Here is an 18887-nt window from a genome sequence, read left to right as displayed (position 1 = left end):
AGGTTATATAAAGGCCTTAACAAAAATACTATAAAAAATATTATAATAATCTTGTCGATTTACAGCTATTTAAAGACACACCCTCGCAGCAATTTCACATCAACCAATGAATTTATGGATTTCCTGTGATGTAACTCTTTGATTTTGGAAATATAGCTCTGACAGTGAGACTTCACACCGAGATCCATAAAACCATAAGACATAGGAGCAGAATTAGGCCACTCGGCCCATCGAATCTGCTCCGCCATTCAATCATGAGAATATTTTTCTCATCCCCATTCTCCTGCCTTCCCTCCATAACCCCTGATCCCCTTATTAATCAAGAACCTGTCTATCTCTGTCTTTGATTTGGCCTCCACAGCCTTCTGTGGCAAAGAGTTCCACAGATTCACCACCCTCTGGCTGAAGAAATTCCTCCTCATCTCTGTTTAAAGGATCGTCCCTTTAGTCTGAGATGGTGTCCTCGGCTTCTAGTTTTTCCTACAAGTGGAAGCATCCTCTCCACGTCCACTCTGCGGGCAGCACGGTAGCACAGTGGTTAGCACTGTGACTTCACAGTGCCAGGTCCCAGGTTCGATTCCCCGCTGGGTCATTGTCTGTGCGGAGTCTGCACTTTCTCCCCGTGTCTGCGTGAGTTTCTCCGGGTAGTCTGAGATGGTTTCCTCTGGTTATAGTTTCTCCTACAAGTGGAAACATCCTCTCCACATCCACTCTATCCAGGCCTCGCAGTAACCTGCAAGCTTCAATAAGATCCCCCCTCATCCTTCTAAACTAATTTACCGTCTTCTGCCTCCCTCCCTTCTTAAACAGTGGTGTTACATTAGCCACTTTCCAGTCCTCTGGGACCCTTCCTGCCTCCAGTGATTCCTGAAAGATCTAATGCCTCCACAATCTCCTCAGCTGTCTCTTTTAGAACCCTGGGGTGTAGTCCATCCGGTCCAGGTGACTTACCATCTTCAGACCTTTCAGTTTCCCCAGAACCTTCTCCTTAGTGATGGCCACTACACTCACCTCTGCCCCAGACTTTCCTGAAATTCTGATATTTCACTGGTGTTTCCAGTCTGAAGACTGATGTAAAGTAACTGTTCGGTTCCTCTGGCATGTCTGGCTCTGTGTTAGTCCCTCTGCCATGTCTGGCTCTGTGTTAGTCCCTCTGCCATGTCTGGCTCTGTGTTAGTCCCTCTGCCACATTGGGCTCTGTGTTAGTCCCTCTGGCATGTCTGGCTCTGTGTTAGTCCCTCTGCCATGTCTGGCTCTGTGTTAGTCCCTCTGCCATGTCTGGCTCTGTGTTAGTCCCTCTGCCACATTGGGCTCTGTGTTAGTCCCTCTGCCATGTCTGGCTCTGTGTTAGTCCCTCTGCCACATTGGGCTCTGTGTTAGTCCCTCTGGCATGTCTGGCTCTGTGTTAGTCCCTCTGCCATGTCTGGCTCTGTGTTAGTCCCTCTGCCATGTCTGGCTCTGTGTCAGTCTCTCTGCCATGTCTGGCTCTGTGTTAGTCCCTCTGCCATGTCTGGCTCTGTGTTAGTCCCTCTGCCATGTCTGGCTCTGTGTTAGTCCCTCTGCCATGTCTGGCTCTGTGTTAGTCCCTCTGCCATGTCTGGCTCTGTGTCAGTCCCTCTGCCACATTGGGCTCTGTGTTAGTCCCTCTGCCACATTGGGCTCTGTGTTAGTCCCTCTGCCACATTGGGCTCTGTGTTAGTCCCTCTGCCATGTCTGGCTCTGTGTTAGTCCCTCTGCCATGTCTGGCTCTGTGTTAGTCCCTCTGCCATGTCTGGCTCTGTGTTAGTCCCTCTGCCACATTGGGCTCTGTGTTAGTCCCTCTGGCACGTCTGGCTCTGTGTTTGTCCCTCTGGCATGTCTGGCTCTGTGTTAGTCTCTCTGCCACGTTGGGCTCTGTGTTAGTCCCTCTGCCATGTCTGGCTCTGTGTTAGTCCCTCTGCCACGTCTGGCTCTGTGTTAGTCCCTCTGCCACATTGGGCTCTGTGTTAGTCCCTCTGCCACATTGGGCTCTGTGTCAGTCCCTCTGCCACGTTGGGCTCTGTGTTAGTCCCTCTGCCACATTGGGCTCTGTGTTAGTCTCTCTGCCACATTGGGCTCTGTGTTAGTCCCTCTGCCACATTGGGCTCTGTGTTAGTCCCTCTGCCACATTGGGCTCTGTGTTAGTCCCTCTGCCATGTCTGGCTCTGTGTTAGTCCCTCTGCCATGTCTGGCTCTGTGTTAGTCCCTCTGGCATGTCTGGCTCTGTGTTAGTCCCTCTGGCACGTCTGGCTCTGTGTTAGTCCCTCTGCCATGTCTGGCTCTGTGTTAGTCCCTCTGCCATGTCTGGCTCTGTGTTAGTCCCTCTGCCACATTGGGCTCTGTGTTAGTCCCTCTGGCATGTCTGGCTCTGTGTTAGTCCCTCTGGCATGTCTGGCTCTGTGTTAGTCCCTCTGGCACGTCTGGCTCTGTGTTAGTCCCTCTGCCACATTGGGCTCTGTGTTAGTCCCTCTGCCATGTCTGGCTCTGTGTTAGTCCCTCTGCCACATTGGGCTCTGTGTTAGTCCCTCTGCCATGTCTGGCTCTGTGTTAGTCCCTCTGCCATGTCTGGCTCTGTGTTAGTCCCTCTGCCACATTGGGCTCTGTGTTAGTCCCTCTGCCATGTCTGGCTCTGTGTCAGTCCCTCTGCCATGTCTGGCTCTGTGTTAGTCCCTCTGCCATGTCTGGCTCTGTGTTAGTCCCTCTGCCACGTCTGGCTCTGTGTTAGTCCCTCTGCCACGTCTGGCTCTGTGTTAGTCCCTCTGCCACGTCAAGCTTTGTGGGTTTTGATGTTGCTCTGATAGAAATGCGAGTTGAGTCCTCAGCTAAATGTCCATTAAGTGACCTCAGCTTGACTTGGACCAAAAAATGGGATCTCCAATGGGATTACACCATTTCCAATGCCTAGCTGAACCATTTGCAACTCCTCAGATAATGAAGCAGTCCATGTCCAAATGCAGCAAGACCTGGACAATCTCCAGGCTTGGGGCTGACAAGTGGCAAGTTACATTCACGCCACACAAGTTCCAGATGAGGCAAGCTGCAGTATGGCATCTGTGAATTTTCAATGGCAAAGCACTCAGTCTACACTTTGATTCCCCATTTGAGACTCTGGGCAGGATTCTCCAATCCCACGCCGGGCCCCTGTAGGGCTCCACCATATTGCCGGGGGGCCGGCACGGAGATGGCCATGGCGTGCCTGCGCGGACCCACGCTGGCCGTATGGGGCTGGCATTCAGCGTTGGAGCAGCGCACAGCAGTCCGGAGCCGTTCTCACCCCCGAGGAAGGGGAGAATGACCGGCCCTGGACGCCCATTGACGCCGGATTTGAAGCCTGTGTCAACACTTGGCCGGGAATTTGGAGAATCCCAGCCTCTGTGGAAGAGGGAGAATCACACTGACCTCAATACTGGCAACTTAGTGCTGAAGGAATTCACTCTTGGATTCTCTGCTCTTACCTGATCACAGATGTGAAGACCGAAGATGATAGCCAGCATCCCAGTCGAGGGATATCTTCCGTGGTGCTCAGTCCATTCATCGTGGACGTACTTGAAAAAGGTCGGATGAAAGATGCTGATCTAGTGGATGATAATGTAGGAATGTTATAAATGACACCAGGTAGGATGGGAAATGTTTTAATTCATTTACAGGATGTGGGTTTCTCTGGTTAGACCAGCATTTATTGCCCATTCCTAATTGCCCTTTAGAAGGTGGTGGTGAGCTGCTTTCTTCAACCGCTGCAGGCCCTGAGGTGTAGGTACACCCACAGTGCAGTTAGTGAGGGATTTCTCGGATTATGACCCAGCGACAGTGAAGGAACGGCCGATATATTTCCCAGTCAGGGTGGTGAATGACTTGGAGGGGAACCTCCAGGTGGTGGGGTTCCCAGGTATCTGCTGCTCTTGCCCTTCTAAATGGTAGTGGTCGTGGGTTGGAAGGTGCTGTCTGGAATTTCATAGAATTTACAGTGCAAAAGGAGGCCATTCGGCCCATCGAGTTTGCACCGGCTCTTGGAAAGAGCACCCTACCCAACCCCCCACCTCCACCCTACCCCACAACCCAGTAACCCCACCCAACACTAAGGGCAATTTTGGACACTACGGGCAATTTAACATCGCCAATCCACCTAACCCGCACATCTTTGGACTGTGGGAGGAAACCGGAGCACCCGGAGGAAACCCACGCACACACGGGGAGAAAGTGCAGACTCCGCACAGACAGTGACCCAAGCCGGGAATCGAACCTGGGACCCTGGAGCTGTGAAGCAATTGTGCTATCCACAATGCTACCGTGCTGCCCCATTGAACCTTGGTGAGTTACTGCAGTGCGTCTTGTAGATGGTACACACGGCTGCCACTGTGCGTCAGTGGCGGAGGGTTTGAACATTTGTGGAAGGTGGAGCAATCAAGTGGGCTGTTTGGCCTGGATGGTGTTGAGCTTCTTGAGTGTTGTTGGAGCCGCACTCATCCAGGCAAGTGGAGAGTATTCCATCACACTCCTGTCCTGACTTGTGCCTTGTAGATAGTGGACAGGCTTTGGGGGGTCAGGAGGTGAGTTACTCGCCGTAGGATTTCTAGCCTCTGACCTGCCCTGATAGCCACAGTATTAATGTGGCTGGTCCAGTTCAGTTTCTGATCAATGGTAACCCCCAGGATGTTGATTGTGGGGATTCAGCGATGGTAATGCCATTGAATGTCAAGGGCGATCATTTGATTCTTTCTTGTAGGAGATGGTCATTGCCTGGCACTTGTGTGGCACGAATGTAACTTGCCACTTGTCAGCCCCAAGCCTGGATACTGTCCAGGTCTTGCTAAATTTGGACATAGACTGCTTCAGTATCTGAGGAGTTGTAAATGGTGCTGAACATTATACATCCCACTCCTGACCTTATGATGGAAGGGAGGTCATTAATGAAGCAGCTGAAGATGGTTGGGCCTAGGACACTACCCTGAGGAACTCCTGCAGTAATGTCCTGGAGGTAAGATGATTGATCTCCAACCACCACAACCATCTCCCTTTGTGCCGGGTATGACTCCAACCAGCGGAGAGTTTTCCCCTGATTCCCATTGACTCCAGTTTAGCCAGAGCTCCTTGATGCCACACTCGGTCAAATGCTGCCTTGATATCGAGGCAGTCACTCTCACCTCACCTCTGGCATTCAGCTCTTTTGTCCATGTTTGAACCAAGGCTGTAATGAGGTCAGGAGCTGAGTGACCCTGGGGGAACCCAAACTGCGAGTCTGTGAGCAGGTGATTGCTAACCTCTCATTCTTCCAACACCAATGAATACAGTGTAAAGAACCTCTTTCAAATCCTTGTCTGATCCTGGTTTCCTTTTTAATGCCTAACCTGCTGGCTGTCTTTAAAACTGCAGACTTTTGGTTTTTGAACTGAAGCACCCCACCGCCAGCTGCTATTAGAATGGCAAAGGCACATCCCTTGATGCAGTGTGCTCTGTAGCATAGCTCGTGATGTCATTTTGATGCACTTGGCCAGCAGGAAATTCCCCCTTCTGAAACTGAGGGACGTTTTCTGTTTTCTAAAGGGATTGGTAGAGCCTTTGAGAAGAATCTGGAGCAAAAGGCAGGTTCCATTTGTGCTTTCAGTTTTGTTCGGAGAAGGAGTTTGGCAGAAGCCTGTTAACTATCTCTCCCAGAAAGGCTGGAACTTCTCTCTCTGATATCTCGGCTGGAGTGAGAAGGTCTGGACACTCTAGCAGACCTGTGAAGTTTAACCTCAGATCAAAAGGCTGTAGGCAGTGTCCAGCCAGACCTATAAAAGCCTAACCTCTGTTTGGAAGGCTGCGGAAGGCACAGCGCTGATAGCTCTCTCCTGAGATCGCTGGAGGTCTGGTAAAGGGCGTTTCACTTTCTCTTCACTACCTTTAATCCTGATCTGCAGAAAGAGCAGACAAAGCATTCCAGAGGCACAGTGGATGGAAAACTCTCTTTGCTCAGACCACCGGGGAATCGTCTCTGTGAAAGCCCAGGTTAGTGGAAGCGAAGCTAACTCCCCAGGGAAATTCTTATAGTTTTACCTGGAACAAACATTAGAAGATTCAAACCAACCAATCATTTCAACACTTGACATCATTGGAAGATCGCTGACTAAAAAAATTAATCTCGCACCCTTTTAATGTCTGTTATTGTCAATCCTTTCCTTACCCACAGCATGTGTATGTCGTGTGTGTGTCTGGGTGGAGGGTGAGAGGGGTTTGGGGAATAATTAGATGAGCAGACCATTGTTCTATTATTACCATTACATGTTCATCTCTTCTCTTGCTATAAAAATAAGTTCTTTTTTTTAAGTTTTACTTACAAATCTGTTGCCTGTAACTCACTGGAGCAGTTCAGGGTCAAAGATCTCAGGGCAATATACAAATTATTGGTTAATTCACTCATGTTGGTCTCCGGGGTCTGTCGGGCTGGAATTGACCGTGCTGTCACCCAGGGTGTTGTAACAAAACGCCCAATCTACTCAACCTCTCCTCAAAAGGAAAATCCCTCCATACCCAGGGTCAACCTAGTGAACCTTCTCTGAACTCTGTGTCATCCTCAACACTTGCCTTCCCACCTATTTTTGTGTCATCCACAAACTTGGCAATAGTACATCCACTTCCCTCGTTCTTGAGGTTTCCTTTAGTTAAGGCAGAAAGACTCTGGAATAAATGACGGCTAATGGACATCAGGCAAGATCTTGGAGAAAACATTGCAGGAGGACAATCTGAACACTTGGAATTAGTCTGCACAGAGATACACTAGAGTGTCAGCTTCGGTATATAACAGACGCAGAGACACACAGACACATGCGCACAGACTCCCACACATACACTCAAGTGCACACACATGCACAGGCACACACACCTGTGCGCACACCCGCATGCACACATACCCATACGCACACACACCTGCGTGCACACCCATGCATGCAGGCACCCGCACACACACTACCAAACGTGCACATGCACGTGTTCACACATACATACACACACACAAATACACACTTGTGCATGCACACATGAAAATGAAATGCATGCACATGTGCACACCACCATGCACACGCAAACACAAATGCACACAGACACGCACACACTCAAGCACGCACACACCCCGTGCACGTACACACCCACACACAGGCTCACGCACACATGCACAAGCCCAAACGCACACACGCGCGCCACTGGATTTAACAATTATTTAGGGGGTCCTAGACCATAGAACAGTACAGCACAGAACAGGCCCTTCGGCCCTCGATGTTGTGCCGAGCCATGATCACCCTACTCAAACCCACGTAACCACCCTATACCCGTAACCCAATAACCCCCCCTTAACCTTACTTTATTAGGACACTACAGGCAATTTAGCATGGCCAATCCACCTAACCCGCACATCTTTGGACTGTGGGAGCAAACCGGAGCACCCGGAGGAAACCCACGCACACACGGGGAGCACATGCAGACTCCGCACAGACAGTGACCCAGCCGGGAATCGAACCTGGGACCCTGGAGCTGTGAAGCATTTATGCTAACCACCATGCTACCGTGCTGCCCACCGTCCTGAAAGAGAATCAGCTAAAACTATACTGGAAAATAAAATAATTCTTGAAAAATACTGAATCTGCAGAAGTATGATCAAATTATAAAAAATTACTAAACTATTGAACTCCGACCACGACTGTCGATAGATACTGACAGATGTTTCAAAAGATGTACCGATTCACCCTCCAAATATGTCCAGAGAAACGATAGAAAGGTACATTCAATGAATTTTCAACAATCCAGCAACAATAGTATAAACTGAGACTCGACATGATGCACAGAGTTTGACTGTGGGACAGAATGCATGAGAATGGTGCGATGTCAGGTGAAGGATAATTAATCTGGAGTAATTGATTAATGTCTAATTAACCAATCACCTGTTAGGTGACTGACACTTTCCTGAACGAATCAGGGGGATCTCAGCTGAGAATTAGAACCAATGAGAGTAAATAGGGGGTTAGACCGTAGATATGGATTCCCTTAAACGTAAAACCTCGTGGTGAGGTTTCGTTCTTGAATTCCTGCCTTCCTGAGTTCTTGAAGTATTTAAAGTAATTTCTTTATGGCTTTATGTTCTACACTTTTTGATATGTTCTGACCAGTTTTTGTATTATTTTGATCTAGGTTTTCGATTTAATTTTGTGCAAATATATTCAGTGAATTCTTGAAAAATAAAGAGTGTTTTGGATACCTCTTCAACTCCCAAAGAGAGATAAGAAGATCTTACACGCGTGCACACCTGTACACATGTGCACACACCCATGCAGCACACGCACACACCCGAACACACACACATGCTCACACACGTATACAAGACCAAAGGCACACAACTACTCACACAGAAACTGGACCCAGGCTCTCGGGAGGCCATAGTCGGGGTGTCGGACCAGCCGGGGTTGGAAACGGGTGCGGAGGCAGATGTTGTAGCCTTCGTCTCGTTGATCACCCAAAGGCGGATCCTGTTAGGGTGGAGAGCAACCTCTCCACCCTGTGCCCTGGCGTGGTGGGGGGACCTGCTGGAATCCTTGATGCTTGAAAAGGTCAAATTTGAACTGAGGGGAAGGACGGAGGGGTTCTACAATTCATGGACGTTATTCATTACGCACTTTCAAGAATTGGATTACATTGAACATTAGGCGGGGTGGGGTTGGGGGGAGGGGGCAGTGTGTGTTAATGGTGGCTATGGGTGATTCCTGGTTCCTTTTTGTCATTTGTTTATCTTTATATGCGGGCTAATGTTTGGGGGTTTGGTGGGAGGATGGGATCGTTGTTATTGATGTGGGGATTGACATTACATTTGTCACTGATTATTGTTTATTGTTGGGTGTAAATTTGGGAGAAAATGTGATAAAGGAGGAGAACAAAAATATTTTTTTAAAAACACTACGCACACAAATGCGTGCACACCTGCACTCCCACATGTGTACATGCACGGACATGCACACAGACATGCACATGCACACACATGCACCCACACACGCATGCAGGCATACACACACACACCCATGCGTGCACATACATGAACACATCCGTATAGATACCTGCACGCCCACATGCAAATGCACAGGCTTGTGCAGGCACCCAGTCGTACACCACTGCGCGCACGCGCTCACTAATCCACAGAATCACACACACAAAAACACACACAGGTACTTGCAAACACCTTTAATACCCATGTATATTGATGCATGTATATTTGCATTTTCATATATTTGCAGACCTACACATAATTGGCTGATGTATTTAAATCATGTGAACATGGGACAAGTAATTATTACATTAACATAAACCAGCTCATCTCACCTTGTCTCGATCAGCTTTAATGGAACTTTTCACTCTCCTGTACATCCTGGAAGGGAAGAATGGAAGGAGGTGTTTAGTGTTGGTGTAATACACTCAGAAACAGCAGGGGCACGAGAACGGAATGTGGGTGAAGGGAGATTGAATTCCTGACGATTGTTGAGGGAAGAAGGAGGGAGACTTCCTAGTATTGGGCAGACAACATGTCAGATAAAAATTCAACATGAGAAAGTGGGAAATGATATATTCACATATAAACAGAGAAAGATAGATGGCACAAGAGATCATTCAGCACATCATGTGTGCTTTCTGAAAAAGCTATCAAGTCTAACCCTACTTTCCAGTTCTTAGTCGATAGCCATGAGCCACTTCAAGTGCATATCCCAGAATGTGTTTAATGCAGTGAAGGTTTCTGCCTCTTTCAGGCAGAGAGTTCCAGACTCGACCACCCTCTAGTTGAAAATATTACTCCTCAATTCCCGTCTAATCCTTCTACCAATTACTTTACTGAATAAGAAAATAGGTCATGGGGAACATCGGAATCAGGAGCAGAAGTCTTTAATTCAGTCCTTGGAGCCTGATTCAGCCCCTCAAGCCTGCCCCGACATTCAGTCACATCATGGCTGATCACTTCCCGGTCTCAAATCCACCTCCCTAACTATTGCCATAGCCCTGTGACCCATTTTTAAAATTAGAAATATATCTATGTCCTTCTTGAAAGCATGTAATGCTTTTATACCATTTAAATCGCAGTATGGGGCAGCGAGTTCCACAAATTCACCACCCTCAGTTCTAAAGCTACCGCCTCTCAACCTGCATCTGTGACCTCTCATTGTAGATTGTCCCACAAGGGGGAACATTTGGTCTATGTTTACTTTATCAATCCCGTTTAGTATTTTATACACCTCGATCAGATCCCCTCATCCTTCTAAACTCCAGCGAGTACAAACTCAAACTGTTGAATCATCTCTCTTCTAGGGGCTGGTTTAGCATAGTGGGCGAAACAGCTGGCCTGTAAAGCAGAACAATGCCAGCAGCGCGGGTTCAATTCCCGTCTCAGCCTCCACAAACAGGCGCCAGAATGTGGCGACTAGGGGCTTTTCACAGTAACTTAATTGAAGCCGACTTGTGACAATAAGTGATTATTATTTTTATTATTATTATCACACCTCAACCCTTTCATCCCTGGAATCAATCTGGTGACCCTCCTCTGAACTGCCTCCAATGCCACCACATCCTTCCTCAAATAAGGAGACCCAAACTGGACACAATACTCCAGATGTGGTCTCGCCAACACCCTATACAATTGCAACAACACTTCTCTACTTTTATACTCCAGTCTTTTTGCAATAAACTCTAACATTCCATTTGCCTTTTTAATTACAAACTGTACCTGCAAACCGACTTTCTGTGATTGATGGACAAAGACACCCAGATCCCTCTGCCCAGACCCATTTTGAATCTACTTTGCGTTTAGATAATAATTTGCCTTTCTATTTTTTGGCCAAAATGGATAACCTCAAACTTATCCATGTAATAATAATAATAATAATAATAATAATCGCTTATTGTCACAAGTAGGCTTTAAATGAAGTTACTGTGAAAAGCCCCTAGTCGCCACATTCCAGCACCTGTTCGGGGAGGCCGGTGCAGGAATTGAACCCGTGCTGCTGGTCTTGCTCTGCATTACAAGCCAGCTGTTTAGCCCACTGTGCTAAACCAGTCCCTGCAAAGCTCCAGCTGCCAAATTTTTGCCCAATCACCGAACCTACCTATATCCGTCTGTAAAATCTGTACCTCCCCTTCACTGCCTGGTGTCCCACCTATTTTAGTATCGTCCGTAAATTTTGCTATTTTACACTCTGTCCTGGCTTGCAGATCATTGATATAGATGGTAAACAGTTGATGTCTGAGGACTGACCCCTGCAGCACCCCCGCTAGTTACAGTTCACCAGCCAGAGAAGGACCCATTTATCCCGACCCGCTGCTTTCTGTCAGTCAGCCAATCCTCAATCCAATCTAGTACTCTACCCCCAATCCCCTGCAATCTCACATTCTGGATCAGTCTTTTATGCGGCACCTTATCAAATGCCTTCTGGAAATCTAGATATACCACATCCACAGGTTCCCCATTATCCACCTTGCTGGTTATGTCCTCAAAGAACTCCAGCAAGTTTGTCAAGCATGACTTACCCCTCATAAAACCTTCCTACCCAATCCATTTAGGACCCTTATCATTTTCTACACCTCAACTAAGGTTTCCCTCAAGTTCCTCTATTCTATTGAAAACAACACCAGTCTATCCAATCTTTTGTCCCTCTGTAGTGCAGTCTCATCTTTCCTATCGTGCAGTGACCAGGAGCGGACGCAATGCTCAAGCCGCAGTATAACTTGTGGTTTATACATTTCCAGCATAACCTCCTTGTCTTGTATTCCATGCCTTGACTAATAATGCTCCATAGCCTGTGCGCTTTCATAAGAACATAAGAACTAGGAGCAGGAGTAGGCCATCTGGCCCCTCGAGCCTGCTCCGCCATTCAATTAGATCATGGCTGATCTTTTGTGGACTCAGCTCCAATTTCCGGCCCGAACACCATAACCCTTAATCCCTTTATTCTTCAAAAAACTATCTATCTTTACCTTAAAAACATGTAATGAAGGAGCCTCAACTGCTTCACTGGGCAAGGAATTCCATAGATTCACAACCCTTTGGGTGAAGAAGTTCCTCCTAAACTCAGTCCTAAATCTACTTCCCCTTATTTGAGGCTATGCCCCCTAGTTCTGCTGTCACCCGCCAGTGGAAACAACCTGCCCGCATCTATCCTATCTATTCCCTTCATAATTTTAAATGTTTCTATAAGATCCCCCCTCATCCTTCTAAATTCCAACGAGTACAGTCCCAGTCTACTCAACCTCGCCTCATAATCCAACCCCTTCAGCTCTGGGATTAACCTAGTGAATCTCCTCTGCACACCCTCCAGCGCCAGTACGTCCTTTCTCAAGTAAGGAGACCAAAACTGAACACAATACTCCAGGTGTGGCCGCACTAACACCTTATACAATTGCAACATAACCTCCCTAGTCTTAAATTCCATCCCTCTAGCAATGAAGGACAAAATTCCATTTGCCTTCTTAATCACCTGTGGCACTTGTAAACCAACCTTCTGTGACTCATGCACTAGCACACCCAAGTCTCTCTGAACAGCGGCATGCTTTAATATTTTATCGTTTAAATAATAATCCCGTTTGCTGTTGTTCCTACCAAAATGGATAACCTCACATTTGTCAACATTGTATTCCATCTGCCAGACCCGAGCCCATTCACTTAACCTATCCAAATCCCTCTGCAGACTTCCAGTATCCTCTGCACTTTTCGCTTTACCACTCATCTTAGTGTCATCTGCAAACTTGGACACATTGCCCTTGGTCCCCAACTCCAAATCATCAATGTAAATTGTGAACAATTGTGGGCCCAACACGGATCCCTGAGGGACACCACTAGCTACTGATTGCCAACCAGAGAAACACCCATTTATCCCCACTCTTTGCTTTCTATTAATTAACCAATCCTCTATCCATGCTACTACTTTACCCTTAATGCCATGCATCTTTATCTTATGCAGCAACCTTTTGTGTGGCACCTTGTCAAAGGCTTTCTGGAAATCCAGATATACCACATCCATCGGCTCCCCGTTATCTACTGCACTGGTAATGTCCTCAAAAAATTCCACTAAATTAGTTAGGCATGACCTGCCTTTTACGAACCCATGCTGCGTCTGCCCAATGGGACAATTTCTATCCAGGTGCCTCGCAATTTCTTCCTTGATGATAGATTCCAGCATCTTCCCTATTACCGAAGTTAAACTCACTGGCCTATAATTTCCTGCTTTCTGCCTACCTCCTTTTTTAAACAGTGGCGTCACGTTTGCTAATTTCCAATCCACCGGGACCACCCCAGAGTCTAGTGAATTTCGGTAAATTATCACTAGTGCATCTGCAATTTCCCTAGCCATCTCTTTTAGCACTCTGGGATGCATTCCATCAGGGCCAGGAGACTTGTCTACCTTTAGCCCCATTAGCTTGCCCATCACTCCCTCCTTAGTGATAACAATCCTCTCAAGGTCCTCACCTGTCATAGCCTCATTTCTATCAGTCGCTGGCATGTTATTTGTGTCTTCCACTGTGAAGACCGACCCAAAAAACCTGTTCAGTTCCTCAGCCATTTCCTCATTTCCCATTATTAAAACTCCCTTCTCACCCTCTAAAGGACCAATATTTACCTTAGCCACTCTTTTTTGTCTTATATATTTGTAAAAACTTTTACTGTCTGTTTTTATATTCTGAGCAAGTTTACTCTCATACTCTATCTTACTCTTCTTTATAGCTTTTTTAGTAGCTTTCTGTTGCCCCCTAAAGATTTCCCAGTTCTCTAATCTCCCAGCAATCTTTGCCACTTTATATGCTTTTTCCTTCAATTTGATACTCTCCCTTATTTCCTTAGATATCCACGGTCGATTTCCCCTCTTTCTTCCGTCCTTCCTTTTTGTTGGTATAAACCTTTGCTGAGCACTGTGAAAAATCGCTTGGAAGGTTCTCCACTGTTCCTCAACTGTTTCACCATAAAGTCTTAGCTCCCAGTCTACCTTAGCTAGTTCTTCTCTCATCCCCTTGTAATCTCCTTTGTTTAAACACAAAACACTAGTATTTGATTTGACTTTCTCACCCTCCATCTGTATTTTAAATTCCACCATATTGTGATCGCTCCTTCCGAGAGGACCCCTAACTATGAGATCATGAATCAATCCTGTCTCATTACACAGGACAAGATCTAGGACCGCTTGTTCCCTCGTAGGTTCCATTACATACTGTTCTAGGAAACTATCGCAGATACATTCTATAAACTCCTCCTCACGGTTGCCTTGACCGACCTGGTTAAACCAATCGACATGTAGATTAAAATCCCCCATGATAACTGCTGTACCATTTCTACACGCATCAGTTATTTCTTTGTTTATTGCCTGCCCCACCATCTCGTTACTATTTGGTGGCCGATAGACTACTCCTATCAGTGACTTTTTCGCCTTACTATTCCTGATTTCCACCCAAATGGATTCAACCTTATCCTCCATAGCACCGATGTCATCCCTTACTATTGCCCGGATGTCATCCTTAAATAACAGAGCAACACCACCTCCCTTACCATCCACTCTGTCCTTCCGAATAGTTTGATACCCTCGGATATTTAACTCCCAGTCGTGACCATCCTTTAACCATGTTTCAGTAATGGCCACTAAATCATAGTCATTTACGATGATTTGTGCCACCAACTCATTTACTTTATTCCGAATTTCCTAACCATCTATCCACTTATCCAATCACATTCAGCGATCTCTGGATATTCACTCCGCTGTTCCTCTGCACTCTCAGTATCCGCACGTTTATTGTCTATTCCTTTGCCTTTCCCAAGTGCTCTGCCTCACACTTCTTTGGACTGAATTCCATTTGTCACTTTCCTGCCAACAGTGGCAGGATCGGATAGAGTCAGCATGGATTTATGAAAGGGAAATCATGCTTGACAAATCTACTGGAATTCTTCGATGATGTAACTAGTAGAGTTGACCAGGGGGAGCCAGTGGATGTGGCTTATTCAGACTATCAGAAGGCTTTTGACAAAGTCCCACATGAGAGATTAGTGTGTAAAATTAAACTGCATGGGATTAAGGATAGTGTATTGAGATGGATAGAAAACTGGTTGGCAGACAGGAAATAAAGAGTAGGAATTAACAGGTCTTTTCCAAGTGGCCGGCAGTGACTAGTGGGGTACCACAGGGATCGGTGCTGGGACCCCAGCTATTCACAATATATATTAATGATTTAGATGAAGGAACTAAAATGTAATATCTCCAAATTTTCAGATGACACAAACCTTTTTTTAAAATTTAGAGTACCCAATTATTTTTTTCCAATTAAAGGGCAATTTAGCGATGGAAAAAATTAAGTTCGCCTTGAGGTGATCTGTGCAGGGGTTCACCCGGAGGTGGCAACCATTTATTGACTTCTTTGCGGGAGAGTGAGCGTCAGCAGGGGGGTGGGGGGAGTGGGGGGGGGGGGGGGTAGAGTAGAGTAGAAGGGAAAATATGGCGGGTAGTACCGGTGGGAGGGGAGCGGGCTTGTGCAATATGTTACGATGGAAGTATTGAAAGTACGTGGATGTTTGCACATTTTTGCCTTTTTTGCTTTCTTTCTGATGATGTCTGTAACTGTTTATAAAGCCAAAAACTACCTCAATAAAATTGTTTATTTAAAAAAAAGGGCAATTTAGCGTGGCCAATCCACCTACCCTGCACATCTTTGGGTTGGGGGGGGTGAAACACACACAAACACGGGGAGAATATGCAAACTCCACACGGACAGTGATCCAGGGCCGGGATGGAACCCGGGTCCTCGGAGCCGTGAGATAGCAGTGCTAACCACTGCGCCACCGTGCTGCCCAGGTGACACAAACCTGGGTGAGCTGTGAGGTGGATGCAGAGATCCTTCAGTGTGATTTGGACAAGTTGAGTGAGTGGGCAAATGAATGGCAGATGCAGTATAATTTGGAGAAATGAGAGGTTATCCACTTTGGTAGCAAAAATGAGATGGCAGACTATTATCTGAATGGCCATAAACTAGGAGAGGAGAACGTGTAATGAGACCTGGATGCCCTTGTACACCAGACACTGAAGGTAAGCATGCAGGTACAGCAGGCGGTAAAGAAGGCAAATAGTATGTTGGCCTTCGTAGCGAGAGGATTCAAGTACAGGAACAGGGATATCTTTCTGTAATTATACAGGGCCTTGGAGAGGCCACACCTGGAATATTGTGTACAGTTATGGTCTCCTTATCTGAGGAAGGATGTTGTTGCTGTAGAGAGAGCGAAGGTTTACCAGACTGATTCCTGGGATGGCGGGACTGATGTATGAGGAGAGACTGAATCGGTTAGAATTGTTTTTGCTGGCATTCAGAAGAATGAGGGAGGATCTCATAGAAACCTAGAAAATCCCAACAGGACAGGACAGGGTAGGTGCAGGATGGATGTTCCCGATGGTGGGTGTGTCCAGAACCAGGGGTCACAGTCTGAGGATACGGGGTAGACCATTTAGGACTGAGATTTCTTTTTTTTAAATATAATTTTTATTGGAATTTTTTACAGAAAATAAAAACATAACGACAAACAATGAAATGCAACAAAATAACCCATAATAACCGTACCACCCCCAGACCGTATCGACGCATGTATCACATCCCCCCAACCCCAATGAACAACAAAAGAACTTCAAAATAAATTTAAATTAAATAAACAAACATAGTCATCGTCCGCCCCCCCCACCTTTTCCCTCCCCCTTCCCCCCCGGGTTGCTGCTGCTACTGTCCCAGTACCCTATCATTGAGCCAGAAAGTCGAGAAAAGGTTGCCACCGCCTAAAGAACCCTTGTACCGACCCTCTCAGGGCGAATTTGACCTTCTCTAGCTTAATGAAACCCGCCATGTCATTGATCCAGGCCTCCACGCTTGGGGGCCTCGCATCCTTCCATTGTAGCAAAATCCTTCGCCGGGCTACTAGGGATGCAAAGGCCAGCACACCGGCCTCTTTCGCCTCCTGCACTCCCGGCTCCACCCCAACCCCAAATATCGCGAGTCCCCATCCTGGCTTGACCCTGGATCCCACCACCCTCGACACTGTCCTCGCCACCCCCTTCCAGAACTCCTCCAGCGCCGGGCATGCCCAGAACATATGGGCATGGTTCGCTGGACTCCCCGAGCACCCGACACACCTGTCTTCACCCCCAAAGAACCTACTCATCCTCGTCCCAGTCATGTGGGCCCGGTGCAGCACCTTGAATTGGATGAGGCTAAGCCGCGCACACGAGGAGGAAGAATTAACCCTCTCCAGGGCATCAGCCCATGTCCCGTCTTCGATCTGTTCCCCCAGTTCCCCCTCCCACTTAGTTTTCAGCTCCTCTACTGACGCCTCCTCCGCCTCCTGCATAACCTTGTAGATATCAGATATCTTCCCCTCTCCGACCCAGACCCCCGAAAGCACCCTGTCGCTCACCCCCCTCGCGGGAAGCGAAGGGAATCCCTCCACCTGCCGCCTAGCAAATGCCTTTACCTGCAGATACCTGAACATGTTCCCGGGGGGAGCCCAAATTTCTCCTCCAACTCCCCCAGGCTCGCAAACCTCCCATCAATAAACAGGTCCCTCAGCTGTCTGATGCCCGGTCTGTACCAACCCTGAAATCCCCCATCAATGTTCCCGGGACGAACCTATGGTTCCCCCTTAACGGAGCCTCCATCGAGCCCCCCACTTCTCCCCTATGTCGCCTCCACTGCCCCCAAATCTTGAGGGTAGCCGCCACCACTGGACTCGTGGTATACCTCGTAGGAGGGAGCGGCCACGGCGCCGTTACCAGGGCCCCCAGGCTTGTATCTCCACAGGACGCCCTCTCCATCCGTTTCCATGCTGCCCCCTCCCCCTCCATTACCCACTTGCGCACCATCGACACATTGGCCGCCCAATAATACCCCGAGAGATTGGGTAACGCCAGCCCCCCCCCCATCTCTACCCCGCTCCAAGAAGATCCTCTTCACCCTCGGGGTCCCATGCGCCCAAACAAAGCTCATGATGCTGCTCGTAACCCTTCTAAAAAAGGCCCTAGGGATAAAGATGGGCAAACACTGGAAGAGGAACAAGAACCTCGGGAGAACCGTCATTTTGATGGACTGCACTCTACCCGCCAGCGATAGCGGCACCATGTCCCACCTTTTAAATTCCTCCTCCATCTGCTCCACCAACCTGGTAAAATAAAGCTTATGGAGAGTCCCCCAACTCCTGGCCACCTGCACCCCCAGGTATCTGAAACTCTTCACTGCCCTCTTAAATGGGAGTCTCCCAATTCCCTCCTCCAGATCACCCGGGTGTACTACAAATACCTCACTCTTGCCTAAATTTAACTTATAGCCCGAGAAGCCCCCAAATTCGGCCAACAGCTCCATCACCCCCGGCATTCCCCCTTCTGGATCCGCCACATACAACAGCAGGTCGTCCGCATACAGCGATACACGATGTTCCTCCCCACCCCGCACCATCCCCTCCATCTCCCTGACTCCCTCAACGCCATAGCCAGAGGTTCAATCGCCAGTGCAAAGAGCAAGGGGGACAGGGGGCACCCCTGCCTGGTCCCACGGTAGAGCCTAAAGTACTCCGATCTCCTTCCATTTGTAACTATCGGAGCCGCGTAAAGCAGCCTCACTCATTTGATGAATCCCTCCCCGAATCCGAACCGCTCCAGCACCTCCCACAGGTACCCCCACTCAACTCTATCAAACGCTTTCTCTGCGTCCAGCGCCACCACTATCTCCGCCTCCCCCTCCACTGCCGGCATCATAATAACATTTAGCAGTCTCCGCACATTCGTGTTGAGCTGCCGTCCCTTGACAAATCCTGTCTGATCCTCATGTATCACCCCTGGCACACAGTCCTCTATCCTGGTGGC

At 47.9% G+C, this 18887-nt stretch overlaps 1 protein-coding gene across 3 annotated transcripts in view; it reads right to left on the bottom strand.

Moving 5' to 3' along the window:
• The window catches only part of LOC119969771 (CMP-N-acetylneuraminate-beta-galactosamide-alpha-2,3-sialyltransferase 2-like), a 94895-nt gene that overhangs the window by 21032 nt on the left and 54976 nt on the right, over window positions 1–18887 (bottom strand). For all 3 annotated transcript variants that reach the window (XM_038803842.1, XM_038803841.1, XM_038803843.1), the window contains exons 5-6: window positions 9355–9400; window positions 3474–3593 (exon numbers count right to left, since the gene is read on the bottom strand). In XM_038803842.1, coding sequence (XP_038659770.1) covers window positions 3474–3593; window positions 9355–9400 — 166 coding nt within the window. The remainder of the gene's footprint in view (window positions 1–3473; window positions 3594–9354; window positions 9401–18887) is intronic.

This window comes from Scyliorhinus canicula, chromosome 7 (assembly GCF_902713615.1).
Source record: "Scyliorhinus canicula chromosome 7, sScyCan1.1, whole genome shotgun sequence".
Classification (NCBI taxonomy): Eukaryota; Metazoa; Chordata; class Chondrichthyes; order Carcharhiniformes; family Scyliorhinidae; genus Scyliorhinus; species Scyliorhinus canicula.
Note: the sequence above shows the minus strand (reverse complement) of the source record. Positions and strands in the feature narration are given on the sequence as shown.